Source organism: Oryctolagus cuniculus, chromosome 20 (assembly GCF_051225735.1).
Source record: "Oryctolagus cuniculus isolate XC-2025 breed Fujian yellow rabbit chromosome 20, ASM5122573v1, whole genome shotgun sequence".
Lineage (NCBI taxonomy): Eukaryota > Metazoa > Chordata > Mammalia > Lagomorpha > Leporidae > Oryctolagus > Oryctolagus cuniculus.
This window is the reverse complement of record NC_142886.1, coordinates 9,995,821-10,015,135: the sequence shown is the minus strand read 5'-3', so window position 1 is coordinate 10,015,135 and position 19,315 is coordinate 9,995,821. Positions and strand designations below refer to the sequence as shown.

At 55.9% G+C, this 19,315-nt stretch overlaps 1 protein-coding gene across 2 annotated transcripts in view; it reads right to left on the bottom strand.

Moving 5' to 3' along the window:
- The window catches only part of SPTB (spectrin beta, erythrocytic), a 147,219-nt gene that overhangs the window by 36,915 nt on the left and 90,989 nt on the right, over window positions 1-19,315 (bottom strand). For both annotated transcript variants that reach the window (XM_051838741.3, XM_051838742.3), the window contains exons 3-15: window positions 18,480-18,631; window positions 16,974-17,147; window positions 16,011-16,102; window positions 15,535-15,615; window positions 14,759-14,874; window positions 14,266-14,378; window positions 13,350-13,537; window positions 10,638-10,755; window positions 9,364-9,522; window positions 8,245-8,547; window positions 6,808-6,958; window positions 5,323-6,193; window positions 4,017-4,154 (exon numbers count right to left, since the gene is read on the bottom strand). In XM_051838741.3, the coding sequence (XP_051694701.3) occupies window positions 4,017-4,154; window positions 5,323-6,193; window positions 6,808-6,958; window positions 8,245-8,547; window positions 9,364-9,522; window positions 10,638-10,755; window positions 13,350-13,537; window positions 14,266-14,378; window positions 14,759-14,874; window positions 15,535-15,615; window positions 16,011-16,102; window positions 16,974-17,147; window positions 18,480-18,631 (2,656 nt within the window). The remainder of the gene's footprint in view (window positions 1-4,016; window positions 4,155-5,322; window positions 6,194-6,807; window positions 6,959-8,244; window positions 8,548-9,363; window positions 9,523-10,637; window positions 10,756-13,349; window positions 13,538-14,265; window positions 14,379-14,758; window positions 14,875-15,534; window positions 15,616-16,010; window positions 16,103-16,973; window positions 17,148-18,479; window positions 18,632-19,315) is intronic.

Genomic DNA, 19,315 nt, shown 5'->3' with positions numbered 1-19,315 from the left:
ATCATTTTTGTCCTGCCAGTGCCCAGGGGATGCAGGTGGACGGACCAGGTAGGATGCACTGTGTCTGGCCTGAAAGACGGATCTGCAGAGATAAGGAGGAGTCAGCATGGGAGGGACCAGGAATGCCACTGGAGAAGAGAGAGTGAACCCAGGCTGTGAAGTTCCTGAGCTTTGGAGAACTCTTTGGAGGCCAAGGAAGAGGAGTTGATCTGAAAGCAATTATGCACTGAGAGGGAGGGGCTCCTGGGAGAGGCTCTGGCTATGCCCAAGGGCAAGAGGCCCCATGATGACTTTCTGGCTTTTCCTGCTTTTGGTGGTCTCCCTGCCGCCACTGATTGGAGGCCACACAGAGAAAACAGGCTGTGGCTTGGGTGCAGCCTGCCTCCCAAGCCCACATGCCCCCCTCCCAAATGAATCCAACAGAACCACTCTAACTCACATCACTAAGGCAGCCTCGGGGTCCAGGTTTGGTCCAGGGCCCAAGATTTTCAGAACAATGTTGGCCAAGTAGGACGCACACAGTGAAAGATTCTCACACATTCATTACGTGTTTGGATAACTCAGACGTGCCCAGCTTGGCAGAAGCATTCCAGCTGTGCTCCTCTTTGCTCACTTACTTTACATCTATCACACGAAGACCATGTGCCTTACCCCAGGCACTGACCTAGGCACGGGGGATTCAGCAGGGAAGAGAACAAAGTCCTTGCTTTCACTCCAGCAGAGACAAATCGATAAGCCAATAATCCAGGCTGGTGCTGTGGCATGGTGGGTTAAGCCACGGCACTGCACGTGGGTGCTGGTTAGAGTCCCAGCTGCTCTACTTCTGATCCAGTTCCTTGCTAATGCACCTGGGAAAGCAGCAGAGAATGGCCCAAATCCCTGGACCCCTGCCACCCACAGGGGAGACCCAGAAGAAGCTCCTGGCTCCTGCTTTTGGCCTGGTGCAGCCCTGGTCCGCTCTGGCCATTTGGAGAGTGAACCAATGGATGGAAGATCTCTCTTTCTCTAAGTCTGTCAAATAAATCTTCAAAGAAATAAGTTGATAATCCATCAAGTGGTGGTAACTACAGGGGAAAAGTAAAGCAAGGAGGCAGGAAGGATGTGGTACTCAGAGTAATCAGCAAGGGCCGTGCCCATCAGCTGCCCTGTGGGCTGAGACCTGAACAAAGGGAGTAAGCCTACAGCTACCTGGGCAAGGACCTTCTAGCCGGACACGCAGGTCCATGGTGTGCAATGCACTGTGGGCAGTGCGCAAACAGAGCCCTTCATTTGCTCAGAGTCTAGTAAGAAAGTCCTTTAGCAGTGAAGTACAATGCTGTGTCACAGAAGGAGGTGGAGTGTGTAGAAGCCGGTGGTCTCAGCAGATTATAACAGGGGTGAAAAACCCCTGTTGCCTAGAGACACGGTGGCCATGGCACTGTGCTAGGGCGAGGCGCTACCGGCATGTTGGCATACATACAACTGAATGACCAGTTGTATAAAGATAGAGCTCACGTGATTATGTGCAGGACATAATGCTTGATGATGATGAGCAACTATGCTACCGGTGTCTGTTGATACTATACTATACTTCTCACTCTTATTTTAGCTGTACTCCTAATTATAAAAAGAGTTGCCTGTAAAGCAAGGCAGCAGGTGACACTGGCAGGTGCCTCAGACCTCTCCTTCTGCGTCTGCCGATTGCATCAGTTCTGTGCTTCATTTAATCTCGGGTTGTTTTGTTCATCATGGCCCAGGAGCAATGGGCTGATTCACTTCTATATGAGGAGTCCTCAAGGGGCTCATGAAAAACGCATAGGACGAAAAGACTACCCAAGACATGCTTTGTACCAAAATAAACATCTTTTAATTCCCTTTACCCCACCAACTCTGAGAAGCACCTTCTTATACTCCATAGAACCCGGGTATGCAGTAGGCCAGAAGCCATCCAGCTTTATGTAAGTCCATCCTGTGATGTTCACACAGCAATGAAGCTGCCTCACGACACATTTCCCAGAACTTGTCCCTGTCCGTTAGTGATGCATGAGTGCAATTATAGCACAAGGGAGGATACGAAGTTCAAAAACACCATGAAGGCAGGAGAGACGGTTTCTCTTGGGAAACTGGGAAGCAGATGAACTTGGACTGGCCTAAAAGCCGGACAGGGTTTGGAACATGGAGTTGGAGGAAGAGGCACTGATGGGATGGCGGGGGTAGGGAGGCAGGATGTAGTGCAGGGGGAGGAGGATGGTTGTTTTAGCAAACATTTAAAGATCTACACATGGGGGCTGGTGCTGTGGCCTAGTGTGTAAAGCTGCTACCTGTAGTGCCGGCATCCCATATGGGCACCAGTTCAAGTCTTGGCTGTTCCACTTCCCATCCAGCTCTCTGCTATGGCCTGGGAAAGCAGTAGAAGATGGCCCAGGTCCTTGGGCCCCTGCACCCACATGCGAGACCTGGAAGAAGCTCCTGGCTCCTGGCTTTGAATCAACTCAGCTCCAGCTGTTGTGGCCATTTGGGGAGTGACCCAGAGGTTTGGAAGACCTCTCTCTCTGTCTGTCCCTCCCTCTCTCTCTCTGTAACTCTACCTTTCAAAATGAATAAATAAATCTTACAAAAAAAATCTACACATGAGCCAGGACTCAGGGGAGGTGCAGGTGTCTTTGAAGGGCAGGGCCAGAATCATTGTACACAGAATTCAAGGAGGCAGACTTCCATTCAATATGGGATCAAACGCTCTAACCAAAAGCAGTACTCCAAGTGGGGTGAGCTGCGTGGTGAGGGAGTGAGCACCTCTCCCTGGCCAGGCTGGGTGAAGTATCCAGTTGATGGCAAACCTTCTTCCTGTTCCCTGCCACAACTCAGGACAGCAGGCACCGTGGTGATGTCCACCTGGGACACCATGGCTCAGGGGCATGCAAAGATCACCATTCTCTGCCTACAGCTTGCTTTGCTGAGTTCTTCCTCTCTGGAAACGTCTCTAGTTTGGATCTGCTCGGGTTTCTCTCAATTTCTACTTCATCATCTCCCTCCCTCCCTCCGTCCTTCCCTCCTTCTCCCTCCCTCCCTCCCTCTCTCTCTCTCTCACACACACACACACATACACACACCCTGTCAGCCTGAAGAAGAGCCAGAGGCACCCCCCTCTGTATGAACAGCAGGTTCACAACGGAACCTCCAGGTCCACACCCCCGCCTGCGGATGCTGCAGCAATCACCTCCCTTCTGGCGGCCCAGAAGTATCTTGGTCACCTTTGCCTCCCCCCTTAAGCCCCCAACAGTGGCCACTGTGCCAATTCTTTTCTCTACAACTGAGTCTTCCCTAAGCCCACCTTCCAGACGGCCTCAGGCAGAGCAAGGCTCAGGCAGAACAGGAGAGAAGAGGCCAGGAAATTGGGGTTGGCGGGGGTTGGGGGAGGGTGGGGGAAACATGTGGTATTGCAAGTGCAGGAATGCAGCCATCTGCAGCATCCTCAAAGCCTCCCCCCCCCCCCCAGGAACGAACGGGCGATTACGTCCCCTCTGAAAGCACCACGTCCCCTCTGAAAGCACCACGTCCCCTCTGGAAGTACCACGTCTCCTCTGAAAGCACCACCCCACCCCAAAAGGCCCCTCCAGGTTTTGTCATTGCTCCAACCATGGAGCTTGCTCAAGGCTCCTTGCTAACTCTCTACATTCAAGCCAGCCTCATTATCAACCCTGCATTTTAGCACAGGCAGGAGCATTCTTTTACGGACGGTACTTAAAGAGCTCTCGGAAAGCCGTTTACCTACCGAGCCCAGGGATGTCTGGGGAGGTACCTCTAACTACGGGTACACTCAGAAGGTCCTCCCTGTGTAAATGTATACACCCACTGCCCCCCTACACAGGCCCTTCCTCCTTGCTTCTACAGCCCTGGTGACTAAGAAGGACAGGAGCGTTGAGGGTATAAACGTGGTCATGCACGGCGGGAGACCTGAATTTGGGGCCACGCCCCCAGGGGTGCTGCAGGTGCTAAAAGACCCCACGCAGCAGCCCCACGCCCTGCGAACACCCCACCTGGTGTTCAGGTTGTCCTGGTACTGCTTCACTTCACCACTGCGCGGGTGGCCGCTCTCCATCAGGCTGTTGGCAGCCAGGTTCACGCCATCGATCTGAGCCTTCAACGTCTTCATCTCCTGGTCCAGGATGTCGAATCTGATGTGGACAGAGAAAGGAGGGCCGTGGAGACAGCTGCAGACACTGCACCGCCAGCGGCCACCCAGGCTGCCAGCGATCAGCGCTTGCTTTCCTCTGCTATCCCCAACCACCCTTGTCCAGGTGAGGGGGAACAAGAAGGCAGATATGCAGGCACACCCTACTTCTCCAGCGTCATAGTTTAGCATTCTCTGGATCAGGTTAGAAAAAACCTGGTTATTTCTTACACAGCTCTCTGGCTCCATGGAAGAGTAAAGTGGAGGACGCAAAAAGGTTACAGTAGGGGGAGGTACTGATCATCACAGGACACCTGCCACCCTCCACTGTCCCAGGTGTGGCCCCTAGGCCCCTACTTCTTCCACTTGACACCTTAACCCAAGGATGTCCCCCAACCCCCAGCTGGGTAGGATAAGGGGGTGGGGTCTGTGGTTATGAAGGCCCATGCTGCTGGGGGGAAGAGCCTAGGACCCTCGGCAGTGCAGGAGCCTCCCCCCTGACTCCTGGGTCCGGTGCTTAGGGTGCGAGATGATGCCTAATGGACTGGGAGCATGCTTCTCACCTGGGTGCTGATGGAATCAGAACACCGGAAGTGGGAGTGGCTTCTCAGATCGGGGCTCACAGACTGGTCTCTGGGGCCCCTCAGGGTTGTGTGAAAGCCAGAGCTAGCAGGGGTCCAGCTTCCCCACTCTGGCCTCCAGAGCAAGAGTCACTGGGGTTCCACCCACGAAAGGACTTCAAAAGGTCACTGGAAACTGGTGCAGGTTTTGAATCCCATGCCTAGTTTTCCTTAAGGTGGAAACTTTCTGAAGGCTTTCCTAGGCATAGATTTCAAAATTTGCACCAAAATAAACTCTGAACTCCATTTTCCACGAGCTTTCTGGAAGACCCACATACCCCTTCTTTGAGAAGAGCCTGCGTAGCTGCAGAGTGACTGGATAACTGGCCTAGAAAAACCTTTGAGGAACCCCAGGCCTCCGGGAGTGAAGTAGCTCAGGCCGCAGAGCTGGAATAGAGCCCTGGACTCCCACAGCACGGCGTATGCAACCCAGGGCATCCCACAGCCTCACGGGGAGGCCCCGGCTGATCTAAGACTGAGGCCACACCAGCTGGGAGGCAGCGGCGGCCAGGCCTTGGCGTGGCAGGCGAGGAGAAAGGCAAAGACTCTGACCTGTGCTGTACCACCTCCAGGTCCTCCAGGGTGTCTGGGATTTCCATCTGGGCCAGCCATTTCTCCTTCTCGCCCATCCACAGCTGGCAGGCGTCCGTCTCCCCAAACACCGTGTACAGGTCCAGGGCATCCTGCAGCCTCTGTCGGCGCAGGTCCGCCTGCGCCACCACCTGCTGGTAGAGCTCTCGGAGCGCCTGCAGCCGATTGGTCACATCCGGGGAATCGCGAAACTCTTGGGGGAAGTCCTGGGCCTGCTGCTCCAGGTGCTCCATCACCCCTCGGCTCTCCTCCAGCTCCTCCAGGAAGTCCTTGTGCTTCTTCCCCAGCGCCCTCGTGGCTCCCTCGTCCTGGCCCACGTCTTCGCCCGAGAGCAGCCGGTGAGCGTCTTGCAGCCAGGCCTTCAGGTCATCCGCGTCGCCCTGGAACTGGAAGAAGTTCTCGGCGTCTTGGAGGTTCTTCTTGCGGAAGGCCGCCAGCTCCTTCAGCTGCTCCCACTGGGCGGACACCTCCTTGATGCGGGCCTCGATCTGCGGGTGCCCGAACTGCTTGCGCGCAACCATGCTCTCCGCCTCGCGGAAGATCTGCTCCAGGTGCGCGTCCAGCCCGCGGAGCTCGTCCTCGAAGGCCTTGTGCTTGCGCTGCAAGATCAGCACGCTGGTCAGGTCCTTGCCGTAGTCCAGGGAGGAGTAGATCTGCTCCTTCTCCTTGATCCAGCTCTCGGCCTCGTCCATCTCCCAAAAGAACTTCCAGAGCCGCTTGGACTGCTCCAGCTGTGCCTTCCGCCCGGCCGCCATGCTGCTCAGCTCCGCGAAGCACTGCTCCAGGTGGCTGACACGGTCCTGGATGACCTGGGGGTCGCAAGGCTGGTACCCTGGTGGTGGTGGCGGGGAGCAGGAGGAGAGAGGACAAAGCAGGGGAGGGCTTCGTTTACAGGCAAACTTCAGAGCGGCCGCCGGGTCAGAGCCACATGACCCAGGAGCCACCGTCTCCCTGGGGCTTTGGCCTTGGAGGCAGGAAAGCCCAGGTGCTCAGACAGTGGGCCAGACCCGTGCTAAGTAGTTTTGCCTAAACTGCAGGAGGAAGGGAGATTAACAGTTGGGTCAGTTCTCAGCAGAAAGGCACAACATGAAGTTAGTTTTTAAAGAGCGCAGATAGAAACTTGGAGGTGATGCTTCCCGGGGGCAGTGCTTAAGACCTGGCCCCAGAGACCTGCCTGTCTATCCATCACCACCACCAGCTAAGAGAACAGAAGGCGGACGATGCCTGGTGGGTGTTCACGGATGCCTTTCCAATCACACACTGCCACTGCAGTGGCCCTGCTCCCGGGAGAGTTTTGCTGACCCTCAAGTTTCTATTCCCGCCAATGCTTGGGGAAAGCAGTGGAATTCTGGAGGTGGTTCCGGGAGATTTACGCCAGGTGGGCCCTGAGCCTCGGGATGGGGCTGTGGCCTTGGGGCACGCGAGGGAGACTCTCTGGAACCTCACCTTTGCCCTCCGTGAACTGCAGGGTGGCTGCTGTGATGGCCTTCACTTTGTCCCCTTGGATGGCGATGTCGGCCTCCATCAGCCTGTGTTTCTGTAGCAAGTCCTCCACCTCCAACAAGTGCTTCCCGAACTCAGCCGACAAGAGGTGAGCCTGGCAGAGAAGGCAGGGCAGAGGGGAAGGATGACAAGTGAAGAGGCCTCCACGGCAGAACAAGGCACCCCTCCAAAAGCTGTGTCCAGGCACGAGTGCACTTCAGAAACAAAATGCTCTCTGTGCAGTCAGGCTAATGGCCAGAGAAAACGGCGGAGGATGGCTCTGGGCGAAGCTCCTGGCTCCTGACATCAGCCTGGCCCAGCCCCAGCCACTGCGGCCATGTGGGGAGTGAACCAACAGATGGAAGATCTCTCTCTCTTCCTCCCTCTCTCTTTATAATCTTAAAAATATACTCTAAAAAAAAACCCATGGATTATCAGATAAGTTTATTTTGGTGCAAAAAACTGAAATCCATGCACGTTTTTTCATATCATGCATTTTTCATGAGCTTTTTTGAAGACCTCTCATAGGTGTAGACATCAGAAACTTTCTTTTTTTTTTTTTTTGCATCAAAGTAGATTTACCTTCTGATTCAATTTCCCATAAACTTTTCCAAGTGTCCTCGAATCTGAGTCAGGGAGAATCAGATGCAGGTGGAAAACAGCTGCCGCTCAGGGGAAGAAGCTCAGAGCGGGGGTTTCCTCCCGGGGATGCCCTTCAGAATCAGCCATGGGCTGTCCCAGGGGAGCCTGAGCCCCACACTGGGGCCTGGGCACGTGCATTTTTGGAAAATTTTACTTATTTTATTTGAGAGGCAGAAAGGGGGTGGGGGGTGCAAGAGAGCAATCTTCCATCTGCTGACTCACTTCTCGAATGCTTTCAACTGCTGGAACTGGCCTGGCCCCAGCCAGGAGCAGGAAACTTGATTTGGGTCTCCCAAGTAGGTGTCAGGAGCCCGCTGCTGGAGCCACGCCCTGCTGCCTCCCAGGAAGTTGGAATTGGGAGCCAGGACAGGACTTGAACCCAGGCACTCTAATGAGGGCTGTGGGCATCCTAACCAGCGTCTTAGCTGCCAGGCCGAATGCCCGGCCCCAGCAGGTGCAGTTTCTGGCCTGTGCCCTCGGGTAAGACCCCTGGTGGAGAGGGAGCCATGAATTCACTCACTGCCCCTGGACTAGGGTCTGGCTTCTAACCAGAGACAAAGGGGAACCACTCTAAGCTCAAGTCCTGAGGTTCTCATTAGTGTCTCTTTCAGGTGCTTATGTGACCATGAACTTGACCTTCTTGGTTGCTGGGGTTACCGTGGACCTGGGCTGGAGCCGAGGGAGCCTGGCAGCAGGCAGGTGCACTTGGACATGGAGCTGCCTCAGTGTACGCTGACTCAGGGACGTGTCCCCGCCCACCTTGATCTCGTCCATCCAGTCGATGCTGTGTAGCATGTCCTGGAACAGCTTCTGCAGCGCCAGGGTGGTCTCGAGCCTGCGGCGCCGGGCCTGCAGCAGCTCCTGCAGGTAGCTCCACAGCCGCAGCACGTTGTCCTTGCGGGCCGTGACGCGCTTCTGGTCGTGGTAGTTCTCTCGCTCCAGCTCCTGGGCCAGGTCCTCCAGCGCCCGCACCCGCTCCTCGTAGGCTGCTGTGTCGGTCTCGATGGCCTCATGTTTCTTCTTGGCGGCCTCCACAGCTGCCAGGTCGTACCCGAAGTTATCCTGTCCCCGGGGGTGGGGGGAGGGGAGAAGAAAAGCAGCAGGTTATGTGAGACTCTCCCCGGCTCACCCTGGCCGGATGCAGCAGAGAACGGAGCGGCTGGTGGCTTTGCTGCCTGTGGCGATTGCTACCTGCAGGCTCCCAGCACAGCCCTCTGGGGCCTCCAGGTTGGCGCCGGCAGGGAGGGGCAGCTGTGAACAGATGGTCTGCCGCGTGCTATCTGGGGCGCACGGACACTGCAGCCTCCCAGAACACTCGCTACCCCCTTTCTGGACAGAATTTAATTTGATTCCAAGCTCTAAGTGGGAGGAAACAGATGCTCTGATTAAAAAAAAAAAAATCAGCTCTGGGGTCAGTTCTTAGCTGGCAAAATGCCAGGCCACTTCAAAAAACCTCACAGAATAATGGAATTAAAAGATAACCTTGGAGCAAAAAAATGTTGAGATCCGTGCATGGCTCTTACATAACACACAGCTCCACGAACTTTTTGAAGACCCTGCTCATGTCTCGGTCCAGGAGGCCAGAGCTTGGAAGGCACGTGACACAGATGAGCTGTGCTCTGTGCTCAGTGCGTCTCCTGGGACCGGCTACTCAACCTCAACTCAAACCCCTGCTTCAGTGGCTGCCACGCAGGCCAACGCGGGCAGCCAGGACTGCACCGGGAGGTTCTTTCCTAAACACGAGACTTAATAAATCCACAAAGTTCCTCCCCGCATGAACACCCTGATCCTGCCAACCATGGGGTGCTGGGCTGCAGGTGCCTCCTGAGAACAGGGTGCTTTCCCGCCACCCGCAATGGTGTGCCCCGTCCCTGTTACCTGGGCCACGAGGCGCTGGTTTTCATTGAGCCACGTCTCTCTCATCGCGGCCTTCCGGTCAAATCTCCTGGCCAGCTGCTCCAGCTTCTCCTGTCGGATGAGCTCGTTCCGCAGGGCCAGCTCCCGCCGATACTCGGCTTCCTCCAGGCTTTCCCAGGCCTGCGTGAGGGGCAGAACAAGTGTCAGGGCACAGGAGAGACAGCTGGGGTCAGGGGTGCCATCTCTCTCCACCTGACACTCTGAATCTAGGCAGGGTCTGGCGCTCCTGCGTAAGGAGGCGGCAGATTTGAGGTCAGTGTCAGCCTTTTGGTTTTGTGGCAGGGCCAAGCAAAGGTGTGTGGAGCACCTGCTGGTGTGGGCCTTGTTCTCCAGACCCTTGGCCTAACGGGAGGAGTCTTCAAAAATTTTTATTGGAGTGGGGGCGGCGATGCTGTGGTGTAATGGGTAAGGCTGCTGCCTCAGTGCCAGCATCCCATATGGACCCAGGTTCGAGTCCCGGCTGCGCCACTTCCAATCCAGCTCTCTGCTATGGCCTGGGAAAGCAGTAGAAGCTGGCCCAATTTTGGGGGCCCCTGAACCACTTGGGAGACCTGGAGGAATCTCCTGGCTCCTGGCTTCAGATCGCCCCAGCTCCAGCAATTACAGCCATTTGGAGAGTGAACCAGTGGATGGAAAACCTTTCTCTCTGTCTCTGTCTCTCCTCTCTCTGTGTAACTCTACCTTTCAAATAAATAAATAGGTAAGTCTTTAAAAACAAAATTTTTGTGGGAGAAATGGAAGGAAAAGGTGTTTATTTTGGGGCAAAATTTTTTTTGAAAGCCACGCATAGATTTTTTGCCCCCATAGGATGCATTTTCCATGAACTTCTGAAGAGCCCTCATAACGTTTTTCACCTCCCTGGGCGCTTGCTAAGTTCTTACTGAGCAAACAGTTACCTCTACTCTAACAGAACTTGCAGGTGACGTTAAGTCTCCACAATTATTTTGTGATAAGCAGTGACTATCTCGTGTTCAAAAACCAACTGAAGGTTCCCTAGGGGACAGACTGCAGGACCCCCGAAACACGGGCTCTGAAGTCCGAAGATGGGGCTGGCTTGAAGTAGGATTCGACCACTTGGAAGCAGGTTCAGGGAGCACCTACAAATACTCAGCATGTATCACCAACACCACCAAAGACAGTGGCGTGGTCTACGCCCGCCCAGGGACCATCCTCTGTGTTTGTCTCGGGAGCTCAGTCAGCCCGCTGGCAATGCATCATGGCACACAGTACTGTACCCGGTTGATGTCGGACACCAGCTTCCCATCATGGGGTGTGTACACTTTCTGGTTGTTGGCTCTCATCCGGGACTGGATGGTAAACAGTAGGACTTCCAGATTTCCCTTTTCTTGAAACCTACCAAGAAAACAGAGGCAGGAAGATGGGTGTAAGATCCCCATGGCCCAAAGCTTTTGCTTACAACAGTGTGGAACCCTGGTATCTTAAAGCTTGGAGAGTAAAACGCATTTTCTGGGGCCAGCAGCGTGGGTTAACGCCCTGGCCTGAAGCGCAGGCATCCCATATGGGAGCTGGTTTGAGTCCTGGCTGCCCCACTTCCAATCCAGCTCTCTGCTGTGGCCTGGGAAAGCAGTAGAGGATGGCCCAAGTCCTTGGTTCCCTGCACCCACAGGGGAGACCCAGAAAGAAGCTCCTGGCTCCTGGCTTCGGATTGGCCTAGCTCCAACTGTTGGGGCCAACTGGGGAGAGAACCATTGGATGGAAGATTCTCTCTCTCTCTCTCTGCCTCTCCTCTCTCTGTGTAACTCTGATCTTAAAATAAATAAATAAGTCTTAAAAAAAAGTAAAATGCATTTAAAAAAAAAAACAAAGAAGAAGGAAGGAGGAGTTATAGTTCTGCTTAAAAAAGCATCATTTGTACCGTCTGAGACTAACAGGGGCTTCTCCGGTTCCATACGAACCAGAGAAAACACAACGTCTACCGCGGCATTTATCACCTGCTTCCCAGAGGAATGGCTGAGTGGAACATTCTGGTAACGCCTATCAATATCAAGTTCTACCAGTCAATGGAAAGAAACCTTTCTCTGCCCTGCAAATAATGAAAGCTTCTGACCAGCGCTCCAGTTTTTTTTTTTTTTTTTTTTTTTTTTATTGAGCGAGTCAGTGGAATCCCAGAAGCTGCATTATCCACGTGAGAACACGATGCACTAAAAGCTGCTTTTATCTGAATCGGGTGGACCTCCAGCCAAGCCCCACAGCCTGGATGCTCCCAAGAAGGGGGGGTGGGCTGGGCTCTGGGGAGCCGCAGGTGTAGGAGGCAAGCGCGGGCAGCAGCCAGGCACCGGGGGCCCACGCTCCAGGTGAACAGCACACTTGTACCTTCCTGCACATGCCCGAGAACCTGCCCACTTCCACATCCTGGCATGGCAGCCAGGATCCCCACCCTGGCTCTAACAGATCGAGTGCTCTCAGGCAAGGTAAGAGGACCAGGGCTCAGAGGCACCGTCTACACAGCCAAGAGATATCACCCCTGTGTGCAGAGCCCGCTACACTCCTTGACGTTATCCGTGCTGAATTTAGGACTTTAAAAGTGGGTTAGTGTCAGATCAGAAACCAGACACTTGTTTATAGTACATGCTAGACCAGCGTCTCACCTTTCCACCTTGGAGAGCCATGAATGGAGTGTGGCAGAGGGGTGGCGGAGGAGCAAGGCAGAGGGCACTACCCGTGAGTCAGACACCTCTCAGGGCAGCTGGGAAAGCTATAGGCAGGGAGCTGGGATGCCCAGGGGTGTGTGCATGCAGGTGCACGCTTGGTTGTATGTGCACTCAGGTAAGTGTGTGTCTGTATGGCTCTGTGTGTGCACGCACAGTTGCTTAGGCACACACACACGTGTGTGTCTGCACACGTGCTTAAACATGGCTGTGTGAGCACATGCATGTGTGTGTGAATATGTGCATGCATGACTGAGGGTATGTGTGCATACATTACAAGTGTGCACAGTTGTGTGTACAGATGTGCATTTGTGTGCAGGCCCGCACACATGGGGTGGGCCGAGGCTTGAGCTGTGCTGTGTGTGACAGATGGGAGAGAGAAGGATGTGCAGGGGCATGCACAGAACTCCGCACAGAGCTCAGTCTGAGATCACCAAGCTCATCAGCAGGAAGCAACCCCACGGCAGAGGTTCTGCAAAGCGACTCGGAAGCCCGAGACCCGGGGCGGGGGGGGGGGGAGGCACTGTCCCTGCTTCTGCCCGAACAGCTACAGCCCTTTTATGAGAGCTGGGGGATGGGGTAGGGAGGGGGACGCCTCCAAACATCCGAGACGCCGCAAAGGTATTCCCTTTCTGCTGTAAGTCATTAATGTTCCACGTTCAAAGACAAACTCAAGGTCTTACAAAAGCAGCTCCGGCTGGCGCCGCGGCTCACTAGGCTAATCCTCCGCCTGCGGTGCCTGTACCCCAGGTTCTAGTCCTGGTTGGGGCGCCGGATTCTGTCCCGGTTGCCCCTCTTCCAGGCCAGCTCTCTGCTGTGGCCAGGGAGTGCAGTGGAGGATGGCCCAAGTGCTTGGGCCCTGCACCCCATGGGAGACCAGGAGAAGCACCTAGCTCCTGGCTGGATTGGTGCAGTGCCAGCCGTAGCAGCTACTTGGGGGGTGAACCAATGGAAAAAGGAAGACCTTTCTCTCTGTCTCTCTCTCATTGTCTAACTCTGCCTGTCAAAAAAATAAAAAAAAAAATAAAGAAAATAGGGCTCTGGGTGTCTGAACAGGGGTGGGGGGCGAGTCCTCAGTACTCATTTTCCACAGGTTGGTGGCTGGGGAGCAGGTGGTGAAATGGGGCCGCCTTGGGCAGAGGACTGACTGGGCATGCAGTTCCCTCACCTGGAGGATGTGCTTTGTGGGTACATGTTGCAAGGCCCGAGCCCACCCTGCCTGTGGGCGGTGGGCTTCCCAGGCCTGCTACCCACCCTCCCAGGTGCCAGGGCCCTTACTTGGGCGGCTTCTCCACAGTGCGGTAGGTGCTGAAGGCCTGTAGCTGCTGCTGGACGCCGGCCAGCGAGTTGGCAAACTTGCGGCTGTTGAGGACGACGATGGTCTGTTCGATCCAGGTGAGCAGGTCCGAGGCTAGCCCGCTGTACTTCTCGATCATCTTCTCAGTCTCAATGGCGTGGTCGATGACCTAAGGGACCACCCTTATCACAACTCCTTCTCATCAGCAGGGCAGTGCCACCACCAGGGAGTCCACCGTGAGAACCACAAAGCAAGGCGCCCCGAAATGGGGATCCCACCTCTCAAGCCCCGCAGTGTCTGAGGTTGGAGCTAAGGCAGAAGGGGTGGACTGGAGGTGGGGGAAGGCCCAGGAACGGTGCCTCTGTCCCCCACCCCCATCCTACAGACAGGTAAGTTCACTGTGCTGGAACACCAGTCGCTAGAGAAGCCAGGGTTTTGGTATGTTAAGATGCCCGGTAGGCATGGAGGGCTGCCACGCCCTGTCCCTGCTAAACACCAGGCACACAGAGATGAATAAGAAACGCTCCCCACCCTGGAGGAACTAGCAGTCCGCCCGGGGAAAGGAGTCTGGTGGACGCCTGGCACACGGAGGGACCCTGATACATCTGAAGCGACCCTGAGCAAGCCCACCACAGCCTGCGCCGCCTAGGGGGTGCTCCAGGTACAAGGCTGGCTTGGAGCTGCAGTTAGGACAGACTGGGAACCTGCCAGGAATGCAGCGTGGGGAGCCCTTAACCTGGCTTCTCAGGAAGCAGGGGTGTGTGTGTGTGTGTGTCTGCACCCTGTCCCCACCCCCATCCCTGCCCACCACGGCTGAGAGCCCAGGCAGGAAGCTCTTAGCATGGGGCGGGAGTCTGTCAGTCCAGGGTGGTGCCGTGGTTCCAGGCTGCTCGGTACCTTGCCAACACGCTTGCCCTCCACGGCCAGCACCTTCATCTTGGAGAAGTAGTGATAGAATGCCACCACGTAGGTGATGATGGACTTCTCATCAGGGTTCTCTGTGAAGACATCTGCAAGGGCAATGGGTACCCACTCAGCTTCAAACCAGAAGACAGAGGCTCAGGCTCCCAGGGCTCAGCCCACTGATCCTCTGGCACCCAGACACTGAGGGACAGCCCAACAGAGCAGGACCAGAAGAATGAAGCCTCAGTGGTCTTACGGAGCAATGGAATCCCCCATAAGCACCACAGTTTGCAAAAGAAGAGGGAACCGAAGTTCTCGGTGGGCCTCCAGACAGACAGGTGAGGTTCTGAGAACCCAGCAGAACCCCTGCCCATCCCGTGCCTACAGCTTGCCCAGCACCTGCACCAGCCTCCCTGAGCCCTGTGGGGCCTGGCTCCCTCCAGCACCGTGAGTGCTTCTCTCATGGTCCCAGGTATGGGGCGCTCACCTTCGGGGTCAAGGAGCGGGATGATGCCCAGCTGGCGCTCGGCCACGTCAAACGCATGCTCCAGGTTGTGGCGGGCATTGGAATCCTTCAGCTTGTCAAAGTCGATCAGGTCAGGCCTGGGGAGGACATTTGACTGTTAGAAGGGAGTAGCCAGGGCTGGCGCTGGGGTGTAGCAGGTTAAAGCCTTGGCCTACAGCTCTGGAATCCCATATGGGTGCCAGTTTGGGTCCTAGCTGCTCCACTTCCAATGCAGTTCCCTGCTACTGTGCCTGGGATAGCAGTGGAGGATGGCCCAAGTCCTTGAACCACTGCACCCATGTGGGAGACCCGGAAATAGCTCCTGGCTTCGGATCGGCACAGCTGCAGCCATTGAGGCCATTTGGGGAGTGAACCAGCAGGTGGAAGACCTCTCTCTCTCTGCCTCTGTCTCTCTGCATTTCTTTCAAATAAATCTTAAAAAAAAAAAAAAGAGTGTCCACTCTCTTGCTTCGTTCTGGGGAGACCAGCTAGGTAAGGATGGCATGAAAACAAGGACTCTGGGCAGATGTAAGGGGGTGGCCAGGCAGCATAAAAGAAAGGAGAGATGGGAACGGGGTGGGTGCTGGGTGGGGGGAGGGGCAGCAGTGAGCACCAGGGTCTAAGGATGCCAGGGTAAAAGGCGAAAGGACCAGGCAAGGCGGAGACACCACTCCCGTGCTTCCATGTTCAGCTCCATGTGTTCCCGTAGCCCCAGGGGTGCTGCCTGGGTCACTCCCACACCACCTCCTTCTTCCTACCGGTGTTTGTGTATCAGCGCGTTAAAGGCCAGGCCATCCTTCCAGCTGGAGGTGAAGTTGGTGACGTTGACATGGGGGTAGCTGCAGCCGAGAGAAACAGAAACGTTAAGAGCTAAGAAACTGATCCTTTGTGGTCCCTAAAAAGAGTCCCCACTGAGGGCCCGTAGGCAGGGGGAAGGATGGACCAGTCCCTTCTTGAGCTGCATCACCACCAGGGGGCAGCAGCAAGGCCACACATAGGGGCTCCCCTGCACAATGCGCCCCAGGGACCCAACAGTCGGGCCCAGCCACTGGGGAAGAGAATCCTGCCTCCCAGGTCCCAAAGGATCGGGTCAGGGTAGACTCTGCAGCCGCTGTGTTGAAGCTGCCAAGTGGGTCCGGGTGAGGATGCTTAGGGATCCTTTGGGGATGGCAGTGCAGGGGGCAAGGGGCAGCCAGGGCCTGGCAGGGAGCAAGGGCTGCTCCCCAGGGCATACCCTGCCGTCTTCATCTGGCACCACAGGAGCAATGCATCCTTGGCTGAGCGTGTCTCTCGGCCTTCCTGAGTCTGGACAACGATATCCTGAATCTGAGGGTGGGAGACCAAGAGAGCGATGAAGTGGGGATTTGCACCTGGATCCGGCCCTTCCTGCTTCTCTCCTCTGGAGGCAGCACCATGCCGAGAGCACACCACACCCTGAGGCCCCCCGGTCCCTTCCCTGCCGTGCAGAAGCCGGGCCGGCGTCGGGGTGGCTGCCTCCTGTCCTAGCAGACAGCTCTAGTCAGCTGACTCTATCAGGATGCTGAGAATCAACCGTGGGATGCTGATTCCTCCCCTGGAGCCACGGTGACCCACGGGGCTGTGGGCCACGAACGTTGCATTTGCATTCATAGCTCCTCTTGCCTTTTCAGTCTCCCCAGTTCTGCTGTCATGATTGCTCACTCTCCTGCAGTGGTGGAGGGTGAGCCTGGGCACCCAGGACCACTTGGACGGGGTGTGCAGTCTGCAGGCTGTTCTTCCCCTGGCCAGCTTCTTCCTGTTCCTAAAGCAGCAGGTGCAAGGCCCTGTCTTCCTTCCCTCACCCTTTCTAAATTTGCTAATGAGTAATCAGGACTTTGAACTCCAGGGTGAAACGAAGAAAAACTCAATTGCAATTTCTTGGATTCAAAATCCAAGAAGCTACGCATGTGGGGAGGGGGAGACGAGGAATACAAAGCATGTCTTCCAGTGAGATCTTAATCCAGCTACCAAACGATTTCTGTCTCCCCTCTCCAAAGACCGCCCTGTGGGCTGTGCAGCCACCCCTGAGCATCAGTGATTGGCGGGGATGCAGACAGTCCCCTGGAGCAGCTGCCTGCACCCCCAGAGCCTGCACACTCCCTCGCATTCTCATTCACCATTTGGTGAGAGCCCCAGCCTCTCGGGAGGCCCCTTCGACGCCTCGGGCCCTGGCACCCACCTGGAAGCGGAGGATGATGGTCCAGATGAGGCCGAGGACCAGGCGGTGGTTGCCGTCCACGATGTCGTGGGAGCCCATGTTCTCCAGGTGCACACGCTGCTCCTTGAGGAACTGCAGGGCCTTGTCCACGTTTTCCAGGCAGTGGATGCGCATCTTCCCCTTGGTGGGCTTGGGCTGGAGGAGAGCAGTGGCCCCCGTGGGCATGGAAGGGGCTCTCCTGTCATCAGCACCTACCCTCCACCCTCCGGGCCAAACTCCAAGTGCCACAGTCACCCATCGTCTCCTCCCCAGCCCCTCTTCTCAACCACTCAGAGCTCTGCCACCAGGCTGCACTAGTGTCTTCCGAGCAGTTGACAAATGACATTTGAACATGGTAACCCAACAGACGGTCAACTGAGCACTCGGTAGGCAACAGGTGCGCTTCTAAGAATCTCACTGCCCATTGGAGGGAAGACTGATTTTTAACCCAGTGATTGATAATGGAGGCAACCCTGCCAATCAACCTCCTCTTTCCTCTCCCAGTCCCACTTCGGGACACTGTCATGAATGACAGCTGTGTCATCTTAAGGGCTCCTGGCGGTAACTCTCTCCGCTGGGCTCCCAGTGCAGGGGAAGAGGCAGAATGCCAGCCCGGGGTTGGAAAGACCACAGCAGGACGTGGCACTCTGTCACTCAAAGCTCCGGGGTCTCAGAGTGCTTCATCAGGTACAGGTATCATTGCCCTGTTTTATACATGGAGAAGATGGAGGCAAAGAGGGTGTGATGGGCCCAAGGGCATAAAGGAAGTACTTATGCCTCAGGGACCACAGTGTGCCAGCGGCAGGGAGGAGGACACAGCTCAGAGTGTCTGAGAAACTACGCTTGCATGACTGGGGAGCTTCCAAGAGGAATGCAAATTTCTCCAGCAACCTAGAGGTCTCAGCCTATAGTACCAGGAGGCTGAGGGCTGGAACGTGCAGGCCAGCTGTGGATGCCCCAACCCCGTGAGTGTCAGGAGCTTGACATGGGGGCGGGCATTTGGCCTACAGATGAAGGTTCCAGCTAAGACATCATGGTCCGTATCAGAGGGTGTGGATTTAAGCCCCGCCTCCAACGCCTGACCTCACTTCCTGCTGGTGCACACGCTGTGAGGCAGCAGCGATGGCTTAAGTAACTGGGTCCCTATCACCTGCACGAGAGAACTGGACTGAGTTCCTCCTGGCTTCAGCACCACGGTGGGCATTTGGGAAGTGAGCCAGAAGATGGGAGTTTCTCTCCCTCCCCCCACCCCTCTCTCATTTCAAACACACGAAAATTTAAACTGTTGTTTAAAGAGCTCTGTGTGGTTTCTGGGAGAAGCAAGACGGGTGGGCATGGTCAGAAGGGGCAGGACGTTCTGGGCAGAGACCAGAGAACCCAATCAACCACTGGGACACTTCCCGCTGGAAATACGGGAGCCTCCCAGGGGACCAGGGAGACAGCCCCGCCCACGCGGTTCCAGCCACCGGGCCCGGGGGAGGGGCTTACCAGCGTCTCCCCGGAGAGCACCTCCAGCAGTTTGATGAGCATCCGGCCATCCCGCAGGTCCTTGTAGAGGTCCGTGATGCGGCAGGATGCGCGGGCCAGGTGGGAGTTCACCCACTTCGTAAAGGTCTTTTTCTGAACAACTTCCCGCTCGTCTGGATGGGGAGAAGGGCCCTGGGTGAGGTGCCTGACCCTGGCAGGGGCCGTGTGACACCGTCATCCCACCAGGCTCCCCACCCCACTTCCCCAGGCCTGGCAGGGGCATTCATTCGCGATGCATCCCCACACCATCAGGAGAAAGCAGTGACATCACTCCCCACGACATTCTGTGCACAGCCCCAAGATCCTAGTGCAGCCATCTGCCTCCCTGAGCCAGTCAGAATACTCTGGACTCTTGCGCTAGTGAGCTAAGATCTCAATGCCACATCCATCCCTCTCTCTCTCTGTCCCTCCCTCCCTCCCTCCCACACCCACCCACCCACCCATCAGTCCATTCATCCATTCCTCTACCCACCCATTCCTCCACCTACCCATTCATCCATCCATCCCACTCAACAAATATTCCCTCTGCCTAAAATGCTCTCTTTCGGCTCCTCCCCTTCATGCTGCCCATTTTGCTTAACTCCCAGTCATCTTTTAAGAGTCACAGTAGGGGCTGGCACTGTGGCATAGTGGGTTAAGCCACTGCCTGCAGTGCTGGTATGCCATATGGGCGCTGGTTCGAGACCTGGCTGCTCCACTTCCGATCCAGCTCTCTGCTATGGCCTGGGAGAGCAGTAGAAGATGGCCCAAGTCCTTGGGCCCCTGCACCCATGTGGGAGACCAGGAGAAAGCGCCTG